At 42.4% G+C, this 26,443-nt stretch overlaps 1 protein-coding gene across 3 annotated transcripts in view; it reads left to right on the top strand.

Annotated features, from left to right (window-relative positions):
• The first annotated feature begins 856 nt into the window (after window positions 1-856).
• The window catches only part of pnpla8 (patatin-like phospholipase domain containing 8), a 74,573-nt gene continuing 48,986 nt past the window's right edge, over window positions 857-26,443 (top strand). Inside the window, exons 1-5 of one of the 3 annotated variants that reach the window (XM_087997485.1) lie at window positions 857-967; window positions 7,875-9,065; window positions 14,257-14,406; window positions 20,135-20,286; window positions 24,634-24,728. In XM_087997485.1, coding sequence (XP_087853611.1) covers window positions 8,235-9,065; window positions 14,257-14,406; window positions 20,135-20,286; window positions 24,634-24,728 — 1,228 coding nt within the window. In that variant the 5' untranslated portion in view covers window positions 857-967; window positions 7,875-8,234. The remainder of the gene's footprint in view (window positions 968-7,874; window positions 9,066-14,256; window positions 14,407-20,134; window positions 20,287-24,633; window positions 24,729-26,443) is intronic. The other 2 variants (XM_043709010.2, XM_087997484.1) reach the window with 2 other exon arrangements.

The following is a 26,443-nucleotide window of genomic DNA, read 5'->3' as shown; positions in this document are numbered from 1 at the left end:
TTCATCTGGTCACCTTGGAGACTGACTCTCCCACACGTTCCACCTGGTTACCTTGGAAACTGACTCTCCTACACTCTTCACCTGGTTACTTTGGACACTGACTCTCCCACACTCTTCACCTGGTTACCTTGGAGACTGACTCTCCCACAGTCTTCTCCTTGTTACCTTGGAGATTGACTCTCCCACACCTTCCACCTGGTTACCGTGGAGACTGACTCTCCCACACCTTCCACCTGGTCACCTTGGAGACTGACTCTCCCACACTCTTCACCTGGCTACCATGGAGACTGACTGTCCCACACCTTCCACCTGGTCACCTTGGAGACTGACTCTCCCTCACTCTTCACCTGGTTACCATGGAGACTGACTCTCCCACACTCTTCAGCTGGTTCCTTGGAGACTGACTCTCCCACACTCTTCACCTGGCTACCATGGAGACTGACTCTCCCACATCTTCCACCTGGTTACCTTGGAAACTGATTCTCTTACACTCTTCACCTGGTTACCTTGGAGACTGACTCTCCCACAGTCTTCTCCTTGTTACCTTGGAGACTGACTCTCCCACACTTTCCACCTGGTTACCTTGGAGACTGACTCTCCCACACCTTCCACCTGGTTACCATGGAGACTGACTACCTTCATCCTTCAGAGATGACGTCACAGCCAGCTGCTGGGCACGGCCGGCCTTAAGCCCGCCCCTCCTCCGTGTGATTGGCGGAGGCCGGTGGCTTCGGGCCAATAGGCGGGCGCGCTGGAGTGTGATTGACAGGGCGGCTGCAGGCCCAGGCCGTGGAACTCTGGCTGTCTCCAGCGGCAGGAGTTCGCTGCCTTGGGTCTGATTCGTGCGAGGAGGCCGCGGATCCCGCAGGGCAGGGCAGGGGAGAGGAGAGGAGAGGAGAAGAGAAGCTGCGAAAGGCCGTCCGGTGGCGGCGGCCGCCATGATGTCGGATGCGGCATTGCCAGGCAGGTAAGCCTGTTCTCTCCGGCCTTTCCCGGAGGGTTAGTCCGCAGGCCCGAGCAGGCAGGGGTGGGGACTTGCTGCGCCTCGCCCTCTCCTGTTCCCTGTACAAAGGGACTCGGCTGGGATTGTCACCATCCTCCTCCTCCTTCTGGGTGGCTGGCTGGTTGGACCACATCAGAGACTCCGTCAGCTCTGCAGCGTCCCCGAGCCACTTCGGTCCACGCCGACCCAAATTAATCTAGTCCCATTTGGCGGCACTTGGCCCGTATCCCTCTGAACCTTTCCTGTTCATATACCCATCCAGGTGCCTTTTAAATGTTGTAACCGCACATGTCTCCACCACTTCCTCCGGCAGCTCATTCCATACACTCACCACCCTCTGCCGTGGAAAAGTTGACACTAAGGTGGGTAAAGTTGTGGACAGTTTCTGGATTAGTGGTGCTGGAAAAGCACAGCACCGTGCCGAAGGATGTTGCAGGTTACCGAGGGACGTAGATAAACTGCAGAGCTGGGCTGAGAGGTGGCAAATGGAGTTTAATGTGGAAAAAGTGTGAGGTGATTCACTTTGGAAGGAGCAACAGGAATAAAGACAACTGGGTTATTGGTAAGATTCTTGGTCGTGTAAATGAGCAGAGATCTCAGTGCATAGATCCCTTATACTTGCCACTCAGGTTGATTAGGGTTGTTAAGAAATTGTATGATGTGTTAGCTTTTATTGGTAGAGGGATTGAGGTTTGGAGCCATGAGGTCATGTTGCAGCTCTACAAAAACTCTGGTGTGGCTGCACTTGGAGTATTGTGTACAGTTCTGTACGGTGCATTGTAGGTACAATGTGGAAGCATTAGAAAGGGTTCAGAGGAACTTACCAGGATGTTGCCTGGTATGGAGGGAAGGTCTTATGAGGAAAGGCTGAAGGACTTGAGGCTGTTTTTGTTAGAGAGAAGAAGGTTGAGAGGTGACTTAATTGAGACACACAAAATAGTCAGGAGTGGATAGTGAGAGTCTTTTTCCTCAGATGGTGATGGCTAGCAGGAGTTAAATTGAGGAGTGTAAGATATAGGACAGATGTCAGTGTAGTTTCTTTACTCAGTAGTAGGGGCATGGAACACACTGCCTGTAATAGTAGTAGACTTGCCAACTTTAAGGGCATTTTAAATGGTCATTGGATAAACCATATAGAGTCATAGAGATGTACAGCATGGAAATAGACCCTTCGGTCCAAACCGTCCATGCTGACCTGATATCCCAACCCAATCTAGTCACACCTTCTAACCACTCTTCTAAACTCCAGTGGGTACAGGCGAATTCAAACTCTCCTCATAAGAGAATCATTCCCTAGCTGAGGTATTTGAGTGAATCTTGTCTTGTCTGTGTCCAGATTCTGTATAGCCTGACATTGATTAAGGGACCAAAACTGTTCATAGTATCCCAGGTGCAATCTGATAAGTGTCTTATATAGCTTTAGCAAGATCTCCCTCTTCTTATGCTCTGTTCCCTTTGAAATAAAGAGCAACATTTCATTTGCCTTCCCTATGACCCACTGAACTCATGCCAACTTTTTGTGAAAGTACTGTGCACAGTTCTGGTCACCCTGCTATAGGAAGGGTATTGTTAAATTGAAGAGGGTTCTAAAAAGATTTACTGGGATTTTGCTGGGACTGGAAGGTTTAAGTTCTAGAGAGAGGCTGGATAGGCTGTGATGTTTTTCACTGGAGTGCTGGATATTGAGGGCTGACCGTAGAGGTTTATAAAATCTTGAGGGACATAGATAAGGTCAATAACAAAGATCTTTTCCCTAAGGTGGGGGAGTTGAAAACTAGGGGACATAATTTTAAAATGAGAGGAGAAAGATTTAAAAGGGACCAGAGCAGAAATGTTTTCAGAGAGGGTGATGCGTATATGGAATGAGTTGCCAGAGAAAGTGGTAGGTGCAGCTACATTTAGAATATGTGCAAGACATTTGGACAGGTTCATGAACAGGAAGGATATGGGCTAAATGCAGACAAGTAGGACTAGTTTGGGAAAGTTGGGAAGAGTTGGATAGAAAGGTCTGTTTCCATGCCGTATGATTCTATCATCCCTCTGTGCTGCAACTTTCTGAGGTCTTCTTGCACTTAAGTAATATTCAGCTCATCTGTTCTTCCTGCCAAAATAATAATCTCATATTTTCCCACATATTCCAACTGTCAGGTTTTTGCCAAATCACTTAATCTGTCCATACCCCCCTGCAGACTTTGTATGTCATCCTCACCACTTGACTTCCAACCTTTTTTGCGTCATCTATAAACTTAGCTATAGTGTATTCAGTTTCCTCATCCAAATCATTTATATATCATAAATAACGTTTGCGCTAGCACCAAACCCCGCAATACCCTACTCCTTGCGTGTTGCCATCTTGAACGTGCCTGCCGATATCAACTCTGTCTTTGATTAGTTAGCCAATCCTCCAACCATGCTAATATACAACTCCTATAACCAGAGGCTCTTATCTCATCAGATAGCCTCGATGTGTTTATTCAAATGCCTCTTGGAAATCTATTTGGAAATGAAAACAAACTTTAATTCTTGGTATTCAGACTTTTGCCTGGCCACAGCATAGAAGTGACTTTGATTAAAGTCACACATGATATCTTCTGTGACTCATACATTGTCACAACTTATCATTTTCTTTGCTTTGCAGCATTTGACAACTGATGAGGCCAGGTAAGATCTCATTTGGCCTTCCATACATGTAGGCCTCGGAAATTAACCTTGGTGGTTTCCATACCTCCATGACACCCTGCTGTTCCTAAAACACCAATCAGCCCCGTACCCCACCCACCAACCAACCACCCACATCCTCCTTTGGTTTGGGAGGGGTGTTAAGAACCATCCTATGTCCTAACTATTACAATTGTTAGTCTGGTTCAGCCAAACAACAAATTAAGGGAACTGTGCTTTTGCTTTTTGTAAGTTTTTGAAAATTACTTCTGTTTTTGGGATCATGTTTCAAAGGTGTATCATAAATATTATTGGAAAATCAATTAACAACAAGAATACTTATAGCCTTCATATGAATGTACTATATATTTGACATGTTTACTCATGTGATAACTTTGGGCATGCACAGTATAATAAAGATATGGAGTTTTTATCATATTACCCTATTATATCAGAAGTGGCCCCTTATTGAAGAGTACTGAATCTGTGGCAGGTGAAGATGATAGCCTTGCTCATCCCAATGTTTAACAGGCAAAAATTATTTAAGACTAGATGTCAGCAAAGTAGCTTAAAAATTTCAGAAGCCATGGTGGAAAAATGGACTAGGCTGTTACTGGAAAATATCAAAGCTAATGTCTGTGGATGTTGGTTTGGACGAGACGCATAGAAGTGAAGGATGGATCCTGGAATGATTCTGAACGTGATGTTAAGGAAATGCTTTGACTACAATCTGTTGATAAGTGAGTGCACCTGTATTCTGAATTTGTTTTGCCTCCTACAGTCAGATTTCATAGAACTTGGTGTACTACAGTACAATCAAGCATATGCTACATTGAATGTTTATCTCCATATTCACAAAAAAGATAATATGAATTATAAATCTCTGAACTATGTCAGATGACTTACAATTTAAATTTTATTGACAATTTGACTGGATTCAAGATTAATCTCTTGAACAGGTAGGATGTTGGTTGGCCTTTATAAACAGTGGAACTTTGTTCTATATTTCACTGAATGCAATTATATGACCGCATCAAACAAAAACAGAAATTGCTGGAGAAACTCAACAGGTCTGGCAGCAGCTGTGGAGAGAAAACAGAGTTAATGTTTCCAGTCCAGAGACCCATCAGAACTAGATGTCTTTGAACTGGAAATGTTAACTCTGTTATCTTTCCACAGATGCTGCCAGACATGATGGGTTTCTCCAGTGATTTCTGTTTTAGTTCGTTTCAGGTCTTCAGCATCCCCAATTTTTTTTCCTTTTGTTATTATAGCATCACTTGTTCAAGTACTAGCATTCAATGAAACAGGTTTAAATTGTTCATAGGTCTTGAGATAGCCTGGTGAGTAGTTTTTCATTTAGTGGAATAATCCACCATCCGGTTCAAGGTTACAGATTGACTTAGCAGTTAATGTTTGCCTGAATCAGGGGACAGCAGTTGAGGCACAATTGATTTCAGTTTCCCTTTGATCTCAAGAGGGTGAAGTTCACTGGAACAGCCGGTATGGATTAGATTGCTGCCAGCATAAGCAGGTTTTTGATCAGTTTTCTGGCTGGGATGGATTGGGACCTCGCCTGTCATGGGGATGCAGAATTGTAGTTGGATCTGTTGTCAGGCAGTGAGAACCCAAGAAAATGAAAATGATACTTGATTCTGCTACCTCTTGTGGTGATCACTCAAGATGTACAGTGACTCACGAAGGGATAGGTCACACCCTGGCAGAACTTTCTGAGAATGATTCATGCTCTTGGATTGATAGCTTCCAGCAATTGAAAGGGACAAGGTTTAAAGTGAGGGAATTTTTAAAAAAAGTTATCCCAAACATGTATTACTTTGCAAGTATTACTGCAGACCTGTTCCCTCCAGAATTCCTGTTTAACATTCAACGTCATTGAAGTCACTGTGCTATTTCCCTTGTTTGAGGAGCATGAGATGTGTGTTCTGAAACATGAACTAAACATGTTGGAAATGGTCTGAAAAGATGAACCATGGTTTCCCTTTGGGGTGGTCGTCATTCAGAGTTTCAAGTTGTTCTGTTCAGTGACCTGTTCTGAATTGCAAGCATTTTCTGTTATTGCATTCAGTACTCTATTATTTATAGCTTAGCTTCGGACCCATGCTTGTATATTTGTTGTTCTGTTCAGCAGTAGGAATATGGGGAGCAGAGCACATCACCTCAATGCAGACCAGAGCCTCAGATTGGTTTCATTAAGTTTTAGTGCTTTTGTAGAAGTAAAAGCAAGGTTGCCATCATCCCAGAGGCATGCTGTCATTTGAGAGGGAGATGACTCGTGGTGGTTTAAACTCAGGTGAGGGGAGAGTTGGAGAAGGAGAGTCTTCGGTCTCAACCGTTACAGGAATTGAGCCCTTGCTTTTGGCATCACTCTGAATTGTAAATCAGCCCTCCAGCCAACTGTGCTAACCAGTTAGTTGAAGTAATCATTTAACAACCTTCTCATGACCATCTGTATCAGTGCAAAGATCATTCAATGTGTCCTTCATAGAGTAAGGACTGTTCAAAGTGCTCTCTCAACAAACCAGTTACAAGATTGGTTTCACAGCTCAAGAAAAGGTGCAGGAAAAGAACTTTGTATGTCAAGCACATGCTAGTGGAGATGTTATTGGCAGTGCTGATTATATGCATTCTGAACCTCTACTATGGTACGAGATTAGATTCCCTACAGTGTGGAAACAGGCCCTTCGGCCCAACAAGTTCACACCGACCCTCCGAGGAGTAATCCACCCAGTCCCTGACGAGCCAGGTTTGGACTTTGAAAATGGAAATCCAGCTGAGGCTGTTTTTCAGCACTAATTTTGGAAGTTTCTGATGTTAACGAATAATATTCAAGAGCCCAGTTGAAATTATTTTTGTTGAGTAACTGAAGCTGTAAAAACAAAGTGTCCTAGCTCTCAACCAGTGAGAAATATAACTCCGCCAAAGAAAAATATGTATTGCACGTAAGAATGTTAGCATAGTTCAAACGAGCTGATTTGTAATGGCCACTTTTTAAAAACAAAAAATGCATTCCTTAATTTATCATCGAACAAGTGGTACACGCCATCATTAACAGCAGTTCAACTCTCTCTGGTTTCTTCAGTGACCAATCATCAACTAATGTTTTGTTCTTGAGGATTGTCACAGAGTTACAAAATGTCCTTGCACAAGAAGGACATCAGCAGTCCTCTGCCGAAGACTGAAATTACTTAATACTGTGTCGTGAGAGTTGAGTTCACCAATGATGCGAAGGGTAGTGATGACCAGTGTCTTTCAGGAGGGGAAACCCCTGCATTGCCTCTGCAATTTCAGTGAAGCAGTGTATGTAATTCTTGTGCCAGTGTGAGTGAGATCAGACATTACAATTATAGCTAATTTCAGCTCAATGGCACAAATTTCAAATGTGTCTTCATTTGGACTTTACCCAGTGGTGAGAGCATTTTGAGTATTTTTTTTTGAAACCTGGGTATGTATTGACTTGAAAGGGTTCAGAAAAGATTCACAAGGATGTTGCCAGGGTTGGAGGATTTGAGCTATAGGGAGAGGCTAAACAGGCTGGGGCTGTTTTTCCAGGAGCGTCAGAGGCTGAGGGGTGACCTTATAGCAGTTTACAAAATTGAGGGGCATGGATAGGGTAAATAGGCAAAGTCTTTTCCCTGGGGTTGGGGAGTCCAGAACTAGAGGGCATAGGTTTAGGGTGAGATGGGAAAGATATAAAAGAGACCTAAGGGGAAACTTTTTCACACAGAGGGTGGTCCGTGTATGGAATGAGCTACCAGAGAATGTGGTGGAGGTTGGTACAATTGCAACATTTAAGGGGCATTTGGATGGGTATATGAATAGGAAGGATTTGGAGGGATATGGGCCGGGTGCTGGCAGGTGAGATTAGATTGGGTTGGGATACCTGGTCGGCGTGGACGGGTTGGACTGATGATGTACATCTCTATGACTCTGACTTGAGATCTTATTCTTTTTCCCTTATTGGTGCCAGCACACTAAGTTACTCCAGTTATAGTGCTGAATGTTAGCTCGCACATTGTAATCCCTCTTACAACACAACCTGAAAGCAGTGATCCATGTGACTATTTTTCTGTAATTACAGTTTGTTTTAAATACAAAGAGAATTTGCAGTTTCATTAAAGCTGTTTTGTAGAGATCATTCTCGTTTCTAAAAAAATTGTCAGCATCCACAACTGATCTTTGTTTTATTTTTCAGAAACCGAGCACAAGACCAGGTGACGTACAAACCCAGGATCATTGTGGAGTCTATGAAGTCCTGCAGCCTCCCAGTTATGCCTGAGTTTGAATCTTGAAAAACCTATCTGTATAATTCTTACAGTGCAAAAACTAAGTCAATAGTGCACTTGATAGGTAATTCACACATTTGGACCATTTCATCGAAATAGAAACTACACAAATAAAAAGGGCCCAATTCTCGTGCACATTCACTGAAAATGAAAGAAAGCGGCATAGCACTTAATAGGCAACTAGTTTAAAAGCACAGACTTCATTTATTTTCCTGCACTGCACAACAGAGTACCTCTCCTCCAAAGGGTATAGCACCCTGAGGCATCGCATGTCGCGAATCAAGAGCACTTTAGACTCTGTGTCGAAAGCCGTCAGTAGCACGCACACTGAGCTAATTGGAAAACTTGTACGATTGAAACCAACTCTAAATATCTCAGAGAAAGTTTCAGAAACTCAGATAGGGGTGCCATGTGAAAGTTCAAGGAAAGAAACTACTTCTAAGCCTGGTAAAGTTGAGGATGCTTCGGATCTGAACCGGCTAATAGAGAATACCGTCCACTCAGTTTCCACACCTATTAGCCTGGAACCTGAAGATAATTCAAAGGACCCATCCAGTAACTGTGTGATTGATAAAGAGAATGATGGACGATCAGGTCTTTTCCACATCAGCTATATTGCTACAAATTTTGGAGAAACATATAGCTTTTTGGCAAACCATATCAACAATTATTTTGGGAACACAAGGCAAGTAGATACAGACAAGCAAGATAAACCTCCTTCATGTGACTCTGGGATTGGGACAGATCTGACATGGACAGCATCTTTTAAATCAAAAGTCGAAAACTCAGTCAAGCAAAAGATTGATCATTCAAATACATGCTGTGTTCATACCGATGTGCTTGGCGAATCTCCAACTCCATCTGCAAAAAAGAGTTTTGCTAACTTACTTTCATACCCAACAAACAGTGTCCAAGCATTTGTGGATACGTGCTTTGGCAGTTTTGCCCCCAAGCTGCGTGTTGAAATGAAGGAGAATTCTGAAGTCAAGAATAAAAAGCAGAAGGATGTAAGTGCAGGTAAAGATGTGGAGCAAACTAATGAGAAAGAAACCAAGCCAGTGGATGATAAAGCCAAGCACCTGAATCTTCAGCGAGAAAAGGTAAAGCTCTGAAGTTGCTTCAATGATTTCTTTATCTTGGGTAAACTAATAATGAAGAGTAAAGGTTGTCCTCTCTTTACTGTCACTTTCCTGTTATTTTGAATTCCAGTTTTTTTGATTTCCATTTTTCTTGCTATACTTTTTAATCTTCAGCAATTTTAGCATGAAAATTGAATTTGTTATCCTACTCTCATTATTTTATCATGATTTGTGAACTGAAATGTAAAGGTAATGATTACAGACGCACGCAACAGACTACACCAATGCGGACAAGAAATTGTGCACCAAAAATCGTTAATTTCAAAAACCACAATCACAAATGAACCTGGACCATAGGACAGAACAGGACCACACGCTGCAAAAAAACGGCACTAAAAGAAAAAATGGCCAAACTAACACACAACAGAAAGAGCACCATGACACACACGAACAGAACCACAACAACGAGCACCGAGCTACAAATCTTCGCACAAACTTTGAAATGTAAAGACTTGTTCACTGAATCACTGATTTTTTTTTTTCCTCAGTCAATCTCTATTTGCAGATTAAACGTTTTGAATAGCTAAATACAGTTGTCACATAAATCAGATGGGCTCTGTTGCTGTAACATAATTGCCACAAAAAAAACATGATTCTCTGAGGCAAACAGTTGGAATATAGAAACAGGTGCAGTTTCTGCTTGTCTTACAGTGGTATCCACCCTTTCAGTTTGCATGAACATAATCAATTTATCTAATACTCATGAGCTCTGAGACGCATGCTGCCAGAAGCAAATAAGGGCTGCGTTGGCTGTTTAGTCATCATTCTTGCTCTGATGGACAGGTGCCCATCTACTTACCGTACAGTTTCACTTACTTCTCAACTTGGGATGCCAGATGTATTATTCTGTAATCACTGTGTAGAAAGAACATAATTTCCTACCACTACACCCTCTTGGTAACCCCACCCCATAAAATTTAACCACGCTCTGAAAGTCTGATATAATGTCAGTTTTTGCACCCAAAGTTCGATGATTGCATGGAGGATTCAAGGCTCTTGATTTTGAAAAATTATCTGGGTGAGTCAATCTGTGTCTAGTTCAGCATTTTGAAAGTTTTCTTTTTGTGAAAAGCTGACCGTGTGAAAGAAGGGCATTTGGTCTGCTGAGTCCACGCTGACCCTCTGAAGAGCATTCCCCCACCCTCTCTCTGTAACCCTGCATTTTTCATAGCTAATCCACTCAACCTACGCATCCCTAGACACTGTGGGCAATTTAGCATGGCCAGTGTACCCAGTCTGCATATCTTTGGACTATGGAAGGAAACTGGAGCACTGGGTGGAAATCCTTGCAGACGCAGGGAGAATGTGCAACCACAACAGAAGATCGCCCAAGGTTGGAATCGGGTCCAGGTCGCTGGTGCTGTGGGGCAGCAGTGCTTGCCACTGTGCCGCACTTTGTCAATTTTTAAATCCATTATTTTGATCAATCTTGCATTAACTTTATTCTTTGCAAAGTAACGGCAAGTAGTCCATTCTGGCAATTATACACTTCTGTGGCACCAATGATCATTGTGTCAAAGAAGTTATTACGGCAGCATTTATTTCAGTGCTGCATTCACTGTAAAAATAATTTAATAACTGTTATTTCACATCAGATTTTAAATCTCATCTCATGAATGTTACTGCTCCTGTGGTTACTCGAGAGAGAGAGAGAAGATTTTGCTTAGTTACGCTAATGAATGAAATATATGAAATCTGTATTTGCACCAGTAAATGTTTTAAATAACTAAATTCTACTGTCAGATAAATCCAATTGCTTTTATCGTAGTACCATACATCCAACCACAAGGGATGAACTCAGATTTCTCCAGTTTCCTCATTTCCCCCCCCCCCCCCCCCCCACCTTGTCTCAGTCAAATCCCTCGAACCCAGACCATCCAGAACCTCATCACCTCAGGGGATCTCCCATCCACCGCCTCCAACCTCATAGTCCCACAACCCCGCACCGCCCGTTTCTACCTCCTGCCCAAAATCCACAAACCTGACTGCCCCGGCCGACCCATTGTCTCAGCCTGCTCCTGCCCCACTGAACTCATCTCTGCATATCTCGACAGGGTCCTGTCCCCCTTAGTCCAAGAACTCCCCACCTACGTTCGGGACACCACCCACGCACTCCACCTCCTCCATGATTTTCGCTTCCCCGGTCCCCAACGCCTTATCTTCACCATGGACATCCAGTCCCTGTACACCTCCATCCCCCATCACGAAGGACTCAAAGCCCTCCGCTTCTTCCTTTCCCGCCGTACCAACCAGTACCCTTCTACTGACACCCTCCTTCGACTGACTGAACTGGTCCTCACCCTGAACAACTTCTCTTTCCAATCCTCCCACTTCCTCCAAACCAAAGGAGTAGCCATGGGCACCCGCATGGGCCCCAGCTATGCCTGCCTCTTCGTAGGATATGTGGAACAGTCCATCTTCCGCAGCTACACTGGCACCACCCCACACCTTTTCCTCCACTACATCGATGACTGTATCGGCACTGCCTCGTGCTCCCACGAGGAGGTTGAACAGTTCATCCACTTTACCAAACCTTCCACCCCGACCTCAAATTCACCTGGACTGTCTCAGACTCCTCCCTCCCCTTCCTAGACCTTTCCATTTCTATCTCGGGTGACCAAATCGACACGGACATTTACTATAAACCGACCGACTCCCACAGCTAACTAAACCACGCCTCCTCCCACCCTGCCCCCTGTAAAAACGACTTCCCATATTCCCAATTCCTTCGTCTCTGCCGCATCTGCTCCCAGGAGGACCAATTCCAAAACCGTACAACCCAGATGGCCTCCTTCAAGGACCGCAATTTCCCGCCAGACGTAGTCGACGATGCCCTCCACTGTATCTCTTCCACTTCCTGCTCCTCCGCCCTTGAGCCCCGCCCCTTCAACCGCCACCAGGACAGAACCCCACTGGTCCTCACCTACCACCCCACCAACCTCCATGTACAACGTATCATCCGCCGTCATTTCCGTCACCTCCAAACGGACCCCACCACCAGTGATATATTTCCCTCCCCTCCCCTATCAGCGTTCCGAAAAGACCACTCCCTCCGTGACTCCCTCGTCAGATCCACACCCCCCACCAACCCAACCTCTACTCCCGACACCTTCCCCTGCAACCGCAAGAAATGCAAAACTTGTGCCCACACCTCCCCCCCCTTACTTCCCTCCAAGGCCCCAAGGGACACTTCCATATCCACCACAAATTCACCTGCACCTCCACACACATCATCTATTGCATCCGCTGCACCCGATGTGGCCTCCTCTATATTGGGGAGACAGGCCGCCTACTTGCGGAACGCTTCAGAGAACACCTCTGGAACACCCGGACCAACCAACCCAACCACCCCGTAGCCCAACACTTTAACTCCCCCTCCCACTCCACCAAGGACATGCAGGTCCCTGGACTCCTCCATCGCCAGACCATGGCAACACGACAGTTGGAGGAAGAGCACCTCCTCTTCTGCCTGGGAACTCTCCAACCACAAGGGATGAACTCAGATTTCTCCAGTTTCCTCATTTCCCCTCCCCCCACCTTGTCTCAGTCAAATCCCTCGAACTCAGCACCGCCTTCCTAACCTGCAATCATCTTCCTGACCTCTCCGCCCCACCCCACTCCGGCCTATCACCCTCACCTTGACCTCCCTCCACCTATCACATTTCCAAAGCCCCTCCCCCAAGTCCCTCCTCCCTACCTTTTATCTTAGCCTGCTGGACACACTTTCCTCATTCCTGAAGAAGGGCTTATGCCCGAAACGTCGATTCTCCTGTTCCTTGGATGCTGCCTGACCTGCTGCGCTTTTCCAGCAACGCATTTTCAGCATACATCCACTTGACCAGAGCCAAGGCCAATTTAAATTTTATTTGATTACCAAAGAAGTTCATCTGTAACACGATTTCAGTCCTTGGGTTCCACCTTCTGCTTTATATTGGACTTCTGAATAATTGTTGTTTGAATTGATTAATAAATATTCTGAGCTCATTTCAGTGGGTTGCATTGTCTGAATTTTAAGGTTGCAGGTTGTGCTCTTGTTAATCAATTGAAGAGAAAAATGAAGGTACATTAAGCACTGTATTAGTGAAGAAATCCAGGAATCGGCTTGAGAGGGTAATTATTCTAATCTGAATAATTCTATTCTGTTCAGACATTTATGACACACCTGGTGCAGAGGTATGGCCATTACTACTGTATTACAAGACTAAGTAAAGTGGACACCGAGGTGAGGGTTGGAAGGGTGGTGGGGGAAGAGGAGGTGGAGGTTGGTGCCAGCGATGCTGGGGTGACAGTCTAATTTAAGAGGCAATGCTCCTGGAGCAGGATTTGTGCAAACCAGGAGCATCTCCAAATGAGTCTATGAAAAATATCTGCTGTTAGTACTGGGAAAACAGTTATGGTCCTCAGCTGAAGTATCTGTGTGGATTCACAAGGAGTGGTAAATGGTAAGTTTTGTGTTCCAGTGTAAGCCAACTCCCTAGCACCTGCACTATGCTGCAGTGGCTGCCAGTCGTCCTCCGCATTCAACTCTGTTGAGATTAGCAGTTCTTCGATTCCCTTGTGGCTGGAGCAAAGCGCTCGAGAACATCACTGTAAGATAGTCGCAAAGAAATACAATGGGGAATTTAGAAAAACGAGCCCTTCACCTGTTGATGTTTCAAAATGCTTTGTGATTACTAGGCCATAACCACAGTGGTAGTCTGTGGCTTTGACTTTCTTGTGCATGGTGCACTTTTGGTCCAGTGCACAATTTAATTTTTGTAGCTAACAATGTGCCTAAAATGTACATGTTTAGTGATATCAGTATTTCACTGACAAGTATTTTGATGCACACGGCTACGTTTTTCTATTTAATGTACAGTTTTTTTTTCTGTAGTCAGCTCTATTGCTATTAGATGATGCATTCACTTAACTTGTTTTAAAGGATCCTGTTTACCAAACCACAGGAACAGCTTACAATGCAATGTCTATGACCTTGCTCAATTTGCTTGCTTACTTATCCTACTTTAGATTATGGCTTGATTTTCCAATATTTTAATTTGGGTAATAATATGTAAGAAAATTTACATGACCAAGACCCCTCAAATCTAGGGAAATTACTGTGACGTGTTTTTATCTCTTTGGTCATTGCATTATCACTTTTCTTCCCCTCTAGATCATCGCTAAGTTCAGTGTTGATAACCGGACAAGAGCTTTGGTGCAAGCGTTACACAGAGCCTCTGATGTCAGAGTTTATGTTAATCGAGTCGAAGAGCTGAGTTATCACCTCCTGGAATTCCCTGAAACCCGGGCTGTGGCTGTCAAAGTAAATGAGAGGCTACCATTCTTTATTTTATTAGGAGATAGTGAACTCTGCAGATGCTAGAGAAGTCAAAGTCAATAAACTGTGGCGCTGGAAAAAGCACAGCAGGTCAAGCAGCATCTGAGGAGCAAGAGAGTTGATTTTTTTTGGGCCTAACCCTTCATCAGGACTGATGAAGGATTATGCCCGAAACGTTCACTCTCTTGCTCCTCAGTTGCTGCCTGACCTGTTGTGCTTTTTCCAGTGCGACACTTCTTTGTTTTATTCAAATGAACTGGTTGAAATTTGCACAGTATGACTCTTTTGAAGTCCAACACAAAAAAACTCTGTAACCAGCTCTCCCCAAACTTGTTCCTTTGTTCCACCACACACCGGAGTGAAATTGAACACGAAGCCATTTCCCGTAGGTGTCACATCTGCACGAAATGACCTCCCATGGCATTGCACATAAGGTTCAAAAGACACTACAGTGTTGAATTCTAGCTGGGTGTGAGCATGGTTGGAGGATTGGTGAACTAATAGAAGACAGGGAGTTGGGAAAAAGGATGCGTTTTCAGGATGGAAGCCTGTAATGAGTGGTCTGCCATAGAGATCAGTGCGGAAGATACAATTATTTGCAGCATATGTTGATGACTTAGATGAGCAAAGTTAATGTCCTGTACTACATTCCATAGATGACACAAAAATAGGTGGAAAGGTGAGCGGTGATGAGTGTCAGCAGAGGCTTATAAACAAGTTAAGTAGGTGGACAATATTTCCCATCTGGGAAGTTGTCAAATGTGAGATTATGCACATTGACCAGAAGAGAAGATGAATATTATTTAAATTGGGAAAGAAAGCAACAAGCTGCAGCTCAGAATTTTGGGAGTCATAAAGATGTACAGCATGGAAACAGACTCCTCTGTCCTATTCGTCCACGCTGACCAGATATCCCAACCTAATCTAGTCTCATTTGCCAGCACTTGGCCCATATCCCTCTAAACCCTTCCTATTCATATACCCATCCAGATGCCTTTTAAATGTTGTAATTGTACTAGCCTCCACCACTACTTGCAGCTCATTCCATTCACTTACCACCCTCTGTGTGAAAATGTTACCCCTTAGGTCCCTTTTAAATCTTTCCCCCTCACCCTAAATCTATATCCTCTAATTCTGAACACTCCCACCCCAGGGAAATGACCTTGTCTATTTACCCGATCCATGCCCCTCATGATTTTATAAACCTCTATAAGGGCACCCTTCTGCCTCCGATGCTCCAGGGAAAACAGTCCCAGCCTATTCAGCCTCTCCCCTGTAGCTCAAATCTTCCAACCCTGGCAACATCCTTGTAAATCTTTTCGGAACCCTTTCAAGTTTCACAACATCTTTCTGATAGGAGGGAGACTAGAATTGCGCACACTATTCCAAAAGCGGTCTAACCAATGTCCTGCACAGCTGCAACATGACCTCCCAACTCGTATGCTCAATGCTCTGTTCAAAGTATACCAAACGCTGCCTTCACTATTCTTTCTACCTACCACTCTACTTTCAAGAAACTATGAACCTGTACTCCAAGGTCTCTTTGCCCAGCAACACTCCCCAGGACCTCACCATTAAGTGTATAAGCCTGCGCTCTGATTTTTCTTTCCAAAATGCAGCATCTTGCATTCCTCTAAATTAAACTCCATCTGCCACTCCTCAGTCCTCATGCATGACTCTGAAAAAGTTCAGTTGATAATAGGGAAGTAAATAGAATGTTGGTCTTTATTTCAAAGGGAATAGAGCACAAAAATAGGGAAGTTTTAATAAAACTATGCAAAACACTAGTAAGATGACACCGGGATGAGTAACTTTGAGTTCCTTATCTCAGAAAAAAATCATAGAATCCCCACAATATTGAAGCAGGCTGTTTGGCCCTTCAGGTCCACACTGACTTTCCGAAACACATCCCACCCAGTCCCACTCCCATACCCTATTCCTGCAGCACTGCATTCCCCATGGCTAATCCACCTAACCTGCACGCCTTTGGACTGCGAGAGGAGACTGGACCACCTAGAGGAAGCCCACACAGACACTGGGAGAATGTGCAATTACCACACAGATAATTGTCCAAGGTTGGAATCGAATCCAAGTCTCTGGCACTGTGAGGCAGTAGTGCTAACCACTGAGCTATCATGCCACCACGTCAGTTTTTTGAAATGGATTCCTTACCACAGATGTTAGACTCTCTGCCTGTAGTTTCCTGGTTTATTACTACCTTCTTGAATCTTGGTGCAGCGTGAACTGACTTCAATCCTCTGACATCCCTCCTGCAGCCAAAGAGGATTTGAAAATTAATGTCCTTGCCCTCACAATCTCTCCCTTGTCTCCTTCACCTGGGCCTAGGGATTTAGTTACTTTCAAGCATGCTAAAACAGCTAATACCTCCTCCTTCTCATTGCTATCATTCAAATAAATCACAGTTTCTCTTCCTGATTTCTGTACCTATGTTGTCCTTCTCTACATTGATTGCAGATGTAAAGTATCCATTTAAAACCTTTTTTTAAACTCATTTGTTGGATGTGGACATCACTGGCTGGGTCAGCATTTATTGCCCATCCTTAGTTGCCTTTGCGAAGTTGGTGGTGAGCTGCCTTCTTGAACCACTCCAGTCCACTTGCAATTCCACCAGGGAGGGAATTCCAGGAGTTTGACCCAGTGACAGTGAAGGAGTGGTGATATGTACCAAGTCAGGAAGATGAGTAGCTTGGAGGGAACTTGCGTGTAGTGGTGTTCCCATGGATCTGCTGCTCTTGTCCTTCCAGATGGAAGTGATTCTGGGTATGGAAGGTGCTGACTGAGGATCTTTGGTGAATTTCTGCAGTGCATCTTGTAGATGGTACACACTGCTGCTACTGTACATTAGTAGCGGATGCTTGTGGATGTCATGTCAAACAAGTAGGCTGCTTTATCCTGGATGGTGTCAAGCTTCTTGTGTTGTTGGAACTGCACCCATCCAGGCAAGTGGGGAGTATTTCAGCACATTCCAAATTTGTAACTTGGAGATGGTGGACGGGCTTCGGGGTGTTAGTAGCTAAGTTATTATAAAATATTAATATTATGTAGGTATACTTGTAAAATGTAATTTGAATTGAAACTAATGTTTCAGTTAATGTGAAAAATCTCAGGCTGGGATGAGAATATGAACATCTTGCTGTGCAAGAAGTCAAGGCAGGGAAGTGAGCATGCTTCTTAGAGGGAGGGAAGGGAAGGGAAATAAACAAAGTTGACAATATCTGTATCTGAAGCATAGTTTTAAACTTAATTGCGAGTCACTTGTTTGCTCACTATGTGTTCACATGCATTCAGGCTATGTGATTCCAAACTGAAGACTCTTGAGAGCTCCACAGTGTGGTCAGGATGTGCAACTGCAGATAGACCAAAAACCAGTGTGAGACATGGAAAAATCAGATTAAAAATAGAACAGATAGGCATCGTTCAGTTAATGTGGGAAAGTTCATATAGAATTTTTGAATGGAATGACAACTGCAGATGATATTCTAAATACTGCTTGCATTCTCACCTTTATAATTGCTATCACTAGGATTCTATAAACTGTAATGGAGGAGTGCTGGGTCAACTGTTTAGTTGAATTGAACGCGCCCAGCAGTACACTTAATTATATCTTTTATCCTTTAAAAAAAAAATTGAGTTTTGTCTTGACAAATCAACATTTGAGCTCATAGTGGCAGGGTGAAGTTCTAATGGCTACAAGATCCGTAACTAGTGCACATAATTATCTGAGTAATATGTAGTGATGAAACTAGACTGTTAGATTAGAATCAAGCTACACATGTTCAAATGTGCTTGATTACAATCTCTTTCCCCCACTTCCCTTACAAATATCAATGACTGAAAAATACAAATGTTCTAGTTCGCTCAACTTTGTTAGTGAGTTCCACATTCTTGCCACTCTGCTTGGTGAAGTCAGTACTTGCTCTTTTGATTTTGATTTTTAGTGACTACCTCATATTAGTGGCCTCTAGTTTCCTTCCCATCCATGAGGGACAACATTTGTATCAGTGTATTGGAACCTTTCATAAGTTTCCAGATTTCAATTTGGCTGTTTCTGGCCTTTCTTTCTCAGGTGGAAAATCCTTTGGTTCGTCCTGTTTTGCACCTCTTCCACTGCCTCTACTTACCCTTAATACAGTGACCGGAACTGTACAGATATTCGACATGCATTTAGCGAAGCCTTTTTGCTTTCAGTTCTAGAAATAAACCCTGGTACTTGGATTGCTTTTATTATGTCATAATTAACCTACATGAAAAGTTTCAGTAATCTGTGCATTTGCATTCTCTAATCCTTTTGCACGTCCGGTCCAGTTATTTAATTAAAAGCAAATTACTGCGGATGCTGGAATCTGAAACCAGAAGAGAAAATGCTGGGAAATCTCAGCAGGTCTGGCAGCATCTGTAAGGAGAGCAAAGAGCTGATGTTTCGAGTCTAACTGACCTTTTGTCAAAGCTACTTGTCAAAACTAGCTTTGACAAAGGGTCAGTTAGACTCAACGTCAGCTCTTTTCTCTCCTTACAGATGCTTCCAGACCTGCTGAGATTTTCCAGCATTTTCTCTTTTGGTTCCAGTTATTTAATTGTCTTATTTCTCAAAATGTAATACCTCCCACTTCAAACTGCATTTGATTCTCTTGTTCATTCAGCCAGTTTATTAAACATAGATTAATACGGGTATCTGTCTGAAGTAGGGAAGTTTGAGTCATTCATTTGATATTTCTGCTATATTAATGTAATTATAGAATTTTTAATTACTATTTCTGATATATGTTGACCACCACTCTGTTTACGTCCTGAAAGAAAATGTTTGTTCAATATTTCTGCTATTTTGCTATAACAGTGGTTTCTAACAATGGCCCTGTTCACATCTTGATTTTACATTCATTTATCTGCCTGTGGAATGCCACACTATTTTGTTTAGAGTTCCTTGCTGAGTACGATTTGTTTAAATAATTAAATAATAGATTAAATAAATGGGCAAAATTGGAAAAGAAATATGACTTCAAACAGAGGGGTAGCTACATCTAACAAAATAAGGAAATTAGAGGTTTTAATCTTGTTGCAGTTTACACCTGACTGATTTGATTTGCTGGTAATATTTTCAGTGGTTGAGGTAGTTCACAAAGGAACAACAAATTATACAACTCCAACTTTTGAAGAAAGAGGCAGCTTGTATGACCTTCTTTGAACAGACTGAGTACTCCAAATTTTCACTGACTATGATGTCCACAGACGTTTGAAATGCACAATTTCATCACTTAAAGAAAAAGTGATTTATCTTGGATTCTTCAATTTCAAACAGTAGCAAGTTGTGGTGGAGGCCTCAGTGGGAATTTCAAGTCCGGTTGGCTGTCAGTGACTAGGCATGGCAGTCAAAATGCTGACATTACTGCTCAGTCTGCTCAAAATAGACCTCCAGTTAAAGTTGGAATGAGTTTTTAAATGTCTATTCCAGTAAAAAGCTAAATTTAATTATAGTATATTAGATACTGCCATTATACTCTCCAAAACCCATTTGAATACTTAAATAAGTTCCCCAGAGAGCTTTCTGTGGGTAGCTGCAAGCCACTTTATTCATGGATATTTCTATTTTAGCAGGAATAGCTAGCCATATTGTCTTTTTTATTGTGTTAAATATTTGTTACAACTCTTATAATGAAGACTGAGTTTTTAAAATGGTCTTATTCTTTTAAAACAGGAGAAAATAATTCCTTGCTTGCTGCGTCTGAGGCAAGCAAATGATGAAACTCTTCAGAATGCAGTCAGGGAGGCACTGGCTTTGATTGGATATACAGACCCAATAAAAGGCCGTGGCATTAGAGTTCTGACTATTGATGGAGGAGGGACGAGGTAATTGAACTTCTGATTTTAATGTTTCAAGTGAGGCTTGTAATATTACATCAGAGTAACTCTTCCATTTGTCTTTTTCAATCAGCATAGTCAAGTCCCAGAGGACCATAGGGTTAGTGGAGAGTTTAACCTGAGGGTCTGGGATTCTTGGTCCGGGGACAGAATCCACATCATTGGAATGACACTGTATCGCAAATCAGCCATCCAGCCAACTGAGCTAATCAATCCAACTAAGGTCACCTTGAAGGTCTGCCTTCTCATCCTCACTCCTTGCCTCTGAGACACTGGGATCCTCCGGTTAAGCTTAACACCAGTCGTGTTTCTCTCATGAGAGAGGAGCCTTGTGATCCTCTGGGACTATGGTGACTTTAACTGACCTAAAATTGAGCTTTTTGTTCAAGGTTTCTGCTGCTTTCTGGCTGGCTGCTTCGATATAGCTTTGATGTTTCACTTGATCTTTCCTGTTGGAGGGCTGGTTATTGCATACTGAGCTCAATCACTGCTTAGGTTTTGCAAGGTCTATCCAAAGCAATATGTCTCTGATTTTAACCAATAATGATGTTGTTAATGAATTGGGGAAGGAACGTTTGTTAGTTGTGTTGCATTTTTACTAACATTTGGATTCAAATTCATTCCACATCTATGGAATGATGGTTTCACACTAAGAGTGCTGCACAGCAATACACTGCCCAACCTCATCCTGCTTAAATAGATGGTGTATGTTGGTCATTAAGTGTTCAAAGTCTTTCTTGAATGTCTTAATGCAGATAGGGAGAGTATAAATATCACACTGCTACTTTGCAAGTTCTGAAGTTCCGTTCCTGAAAAAGAGAGTAAGTTTTGAAAATCTATGTGTGAGGAGTATAAATGAGTCCTAAAGTGAAGAATTTTAGTTGATGCAAAACAAAATACACCAATTACCATTACCCATTTGTTCAAAACAAAGCTAAGGTTTTTTAAACCACCACATAGATATTTTCATTCCTTTTGAAAATAACTGAAAGTTCATTGTCTGTTTGCAGTGAGGGACCTATGCTTCTTTACAGTTTACAGAAACTCTCTAGTTTTATTTTATGGGTCTGTTAGAGCAGAAGGACTTTTCAGTCAGTGGGCATGCTTTGTGAGGGATGTCAGTTCTAGATGCTGACTTGTATGTTCACTGGAAACCAAAATGTTTACAAACAAGAGAAGAGATTTATTCCTCCTTAAAAGGGAAGCGTAAACCTGCTGCTGGCTGCATTTAAAACAATATGGGGGTTGAGAGTGTGGTGCTGGAAAAGGACAACAGGTCAGGCAGCATCCGAGGAGCAGGCGAATCAACGTTTCGGGCAAGAGCCCTTCATCAGGGCTTCTGATTCCTGATTGCCTAAACGTCGATTCTCCTGCTCCTCGGATGCTGCCTGACCGGCTGTGCTTTTCCAGCACCACACTCTCAACTGATCTCCAGCATCTGCAGTCCTCACTTTTTCTCCCAGATTAAAACAATATGACCTTGCCTAAAGAATAAAGTTAAAAGTTGAAACGGTGAATTGTGATTGAGCTCAGGAAAGCAGCAGGGAAAACCTTCAGAGTTGCAGCTCCAATGTTAGAGAATGATGTCACTGTCAAAGTAGCCAGGATGAACTTTCTGGATCCTCACATGCTGTGCCACTTGAAAAGATTACAGATTTTTGATCTCCAAGGGAGTTGATGCTCATTAAAGTAGACAAAGTATATTTAAGACCACAGCCTGATCAGTAATTCTTTCATATGGGCACCAACATTTGTCGCCCATCCTTAATTGCTCTTGAACTAAGTGGCTAATTGCACCATTTGAGACAGCTGGTAAGTGTTACCCACATTTCTGTAGGGACAGAGTCACAAGTAGGCCAAATCAGCTATGGATGGTAGGTTTTCCTTTCCTAGATGGGTTTCATTGACAATAGATTACAGTTTCATGATCACCTTCCTGGGACTGATTTTCAACTCCAAGTTTTATCAATTTTTAAGAATTTCACAGGGCCTATAGGAGATTGAAACCAGGTCTCCAGAATGCTAGTCAACTAATCCAGTGGTGTCACCATGACATCATGGTCTCCCCTATGAATGTCCTATTCCTGTCCTTCTTTCTTATGTTCTTAAGATAGCCATTATGGTTAGTGGCTCTCTGAATTTTCCCTATGTTCTGACAAATTAATGAAATAAATTTTTGATCCAGTAAAAATGTAGTGTGAATGGTGGTCCATTCCTTGAAGCAACCACCTGTATTCAAAACCAGGTCTGCACATATTTAATTTTTTATTGTCATGGCAGTTACTGCACTCCCATAGACTTTCAAAGACTGTTTGTTTTCTCCCAAGGAATAATTGAGAGGACCTACTGTAAATTTGTTTATCATTTGTATTGCCTACAGATTATTTGGGCTTACAGATAAGATGCAATAAACGTGCATGTAGCTTTCATTTAGAACAAAATCCAAAGCCATCACCATTTTACAATTGAAATAAAACTTGTGTCACCAATATACTCATTAAGACCATAAGATATAGCTGCAAAATTAGGTCATTAAGTCTGCTCTGCAATGGCTGATACACTTCTCAACCTCATTCTCCTGCCTTTTTCCCCATAACCCTTGAATCCTTACTAATCATGAACCTATTTATCTCTCTGCTCCACAGTCACTATATCCAGATATCTTACTGTCCTGTAACTTTCAAAAAACATCTCCCCCATCTTTTGAAATTCCATTGAATAGAGATCCAGGAATCTCAGCTGTTCCTCATGACAAGCACATTATTCCCAAGATCTCCAAGGCCAGCGCATCCTTCCTTTGAAACAAAACACAAAACTGCTGATGATACTCCAAATGTAGTTTTATATAGAGCCAGAACCTTTTGCAGCCTCAGCAATGCATCCCTACCCTTGTATTCTAGCCCTCTTGAAATGAATGTTAATATTGCATTTGGCTTCCTAACTGCGAGCTGAACTTGCTTGTTAATGTCAAGAGAATCCTGAACTAGAATGCCTCAATCCCTTCAAAATGTATTACCTTACACTTTGCCACATTGTATTCCATTTGCCTACTCTCCTAGCCTATCAAATTCTTCTGCAATCTCCCCACTTCCTCAATACCACCTGTACCTCCACCAATCTCTGTATTATCTGCAAATTTTGCAACAGTGCCCTCAGTTCCTTTGTCCAGATCACTAATCAATAACATGAATAGTTGTGGTCTGAACACTGAACCCTGCAGAACACCACTAGTCACTTACTGCCACCCTGAAAAAGATCGCTTTATTGCCCCTCTCTGCCTTCTACCAGTCAGCTGATTCTCTATCCATGCCAATGTCTTTCCCCTAATGCCATGGCCTCTTATTTAGAATCTTTTTCTATCCTAAATGGCTTTTCTCATCTGGATATGTAATACCTGTTGAGAAACCTGGTCGAGGGTGTGCTGTTGCAAATTATTTTCATGCTAAATAGGTGATCAACTTGGTGATATAGGAAAGAAGACTGCAATCAAATAATTATCTAGGGATTCTGGATGGAGCAGGATTACTGGGCTGAATTCATTTGTGCAGAACTTTCTTATTCAGTCATTTCTGTTTCCAGTTTACCAGGAATGTCAACTTTCCTGGGAGCTGGTCCTGCAGAGTTTGGTAGAGGTCATGCCCCCCCACCCCCACCAAAAAAAAATTGGCTCCAGCAGTTCAGAAAGTAGCTCACCACTCATATCAAAGTTGATTATTGATGTTCAATAAATCATGGTCTAGTCAACAATAACCCTCCTCTGAAAGAATTTTAAAAACCATAGAGAGCTGGCAGATAAATTTCTGACTTCTGGCTCTCCACTTGAGGTATTAGACTCATTCAAGGCCAGTTTGATCATTTGTGACCCATCCAGCTCTTTACTGGAGCTCTTAGTTTACCATGGGTGTTTTACCTCCTGATGGTACTCTGTACATTGAGGCATCACTTGTTTCCGCAATATTGATATCAACTTTGTACAAATACCGAGACAAAAATGTGACAAATTCAAATCTGTTTAAACACATACATAAAATAGTTTCCCTACTACCTTGTGGTTAGTCATTCTGTATTAAATGCTTCATTCTCAATGTGATTGTCACAAATGGCAAATATTCTGCTGTTGCAGCAGGCAACTTTAGAAATGTGTCCGTTATTTGCATTGTGAGCATTAGAAAGTAATGGTTATGGTGCAGCGAGTAGAATGGAACATTTTGTTTGCAACAATAGCGTTTGTTGCACCATCCAGTTTAGATATTTCTAGCGTTTACAGAAAAGGCATGAACTTACAAATAGAAATACCTCGCACAGATAATGAGAGAAGTGTTTTATTTGTTATAGGGGACTGGTTGCTCTTCAGACCCTTCGTAAACTTGAAGAACTGACAGGAAAACAAGTCTATCAACTCTTTGACTACATCTGTGGGGTTAGCACAGGTAGGTGCTGTGTGACCATAAGACAAAGAAACAGAAGTAGATCATTTGGTCTATTGAGTCCACTTTGCCATTTGATGAGATCATGGTAATCTTACCATTCTCTTCACTTTGACTCTATCTGCCTTTTCCCCATAACTCTCGATTCTCTGATTATCAACTAAATTAGACTTTGAATGTACTTAACAATCTAATCTTGATACTCTTTGCGACAAAGAATTCTATAGCCTTATGACCCACTGATAGAAAAAAAATAATACACCTCATCTTTGTCTTAAAATGGGCAAGTCTTTACTGTGAGATTATGCCCTCTGGTCCTAGGTTTTCTCCGCAAAAGCAAACGATCTCTCCACATCTAGGAGAGTGAGGACTGCAACTGCTGGGGATCAGAGCTTAAAAATGTGTTGCTGGAAAAGCGCAACAGGTCAGGCAGCATCCCAGGAGCAGGGGGATCGACGTTTCTTATGCCCGAAACGTCGATTCTCCTTCTCTTTTGATGCTGCCTGACCTGCTGCGCTTTTCCAGCAACACATTTTTAAGATCTCTCCACATCTACTGTGTTAAGCCCCCCCAGAATTTATATATTCCAATAAAGTTTCCTTATTCTTCTAAACTTGAATGAGTGCAAGCCCAACCAACACAACCATATAATAAAATCTCTCCATACCCAGTATTAGCCCAGTGAACCTTTTTCTGGACTGCCTCCAATGCCAGTATATCTATCCTTAGATAAGGAGACCAAAACTGGTCACAATTTTCCAGTTGTGACCTGATTAGTGCCTTGTTTTAGCTTGAAATAAAGGCCAACATTCTATTTACCTTCCCTATTTCCTGCTGAATGTCAGTACTAGTTCTTTGTGGTTCATGTGCAAGGACCCCCAAATCCTTCTGTGCTGCAGCTTTCTGCCACTTCTTTCCATGGATGGAAGACTCTAAACAGGCTTCAGTTGAAACAAGAGCCATTCAGCCCCCCTGAGTCTGTTTCAGTTCTATTCCCTTCAAATCATTGTACTGATTTTCTGGATAACCTGCTCTGCTTGCGAGGGAAGTTTTCTGCCAGCCTCTAATTTAGCCTAAAAATCTTACCAGGAGCTCAACTGTGGGGATCTGTCGCCTGCAATAATTGGTGACACTGCTGTAGAGTCAAGTCTCTGAGATGAGAAATTGATCTTGCCAGACCACTAACCTGTGTGTGTCACAGTTCAACTTGATGTGGAGGAGCCAGTGTTGAACTGAGGTGGACAAAGTTAAAAATCACAATACCAGGTTATGGTCCAACAGGTTTATTTGGAAGCACTAGCTTTTAAAGCACTGCTTCTTCATCAGGTGGTTGTGATGCAGAACTATAAGACACAGAATTTATAGCAAAGGATTACATCTCCTGCAGCTGAAATGATATATTGAACAAACCTAGATTGGTAAGTCGTTCATCTTTTAGAATGGGTTTGCTGGTTTCAGTTCTTTAATATGTAAATCCCAGAATTTCTTTTAAGTCACATTCTCATGATAACTTAATGTTTTATAACAAAAGATGACAATGCCTTAAAGGTGTGAGGCTAGAGCCTCTCTGTATCCCAAACTTGAGTCAAACTGATTCTATTTCCAAAGTGGAATTTACAAAATATTACATAGATTACATAGTCTGCAGGTTCTGCATTTTGTGAACACAATAGAATGTATTTGCAAATATAAAAGTTTTAAAAGAAGTTATTGGATTT

The sequence above is a fragment of the Chiloscyllium plagiosum genome, unplaced genomic scaffold (genome assembly GCF_037043375.1).
Source record: "Chiloscyllium plagiosum isolate Xiang-an unplaced genomic scaffold, Cpla_swu_hap1 HiC_scaffold_19, whole genome shotgun sequence".
NCBI classification, from domain to species: domain Eukaryota; kingdom Metazoa; phylum Chordata; class Chondrichthyes; order Orectolobiformes; family Hemiscylliidae; genus Chiloscyllium; species Chiloscyllium plagiosum.
This window is presented reverse-complemented; position numbering and strand designations above follow the sequence as displayed.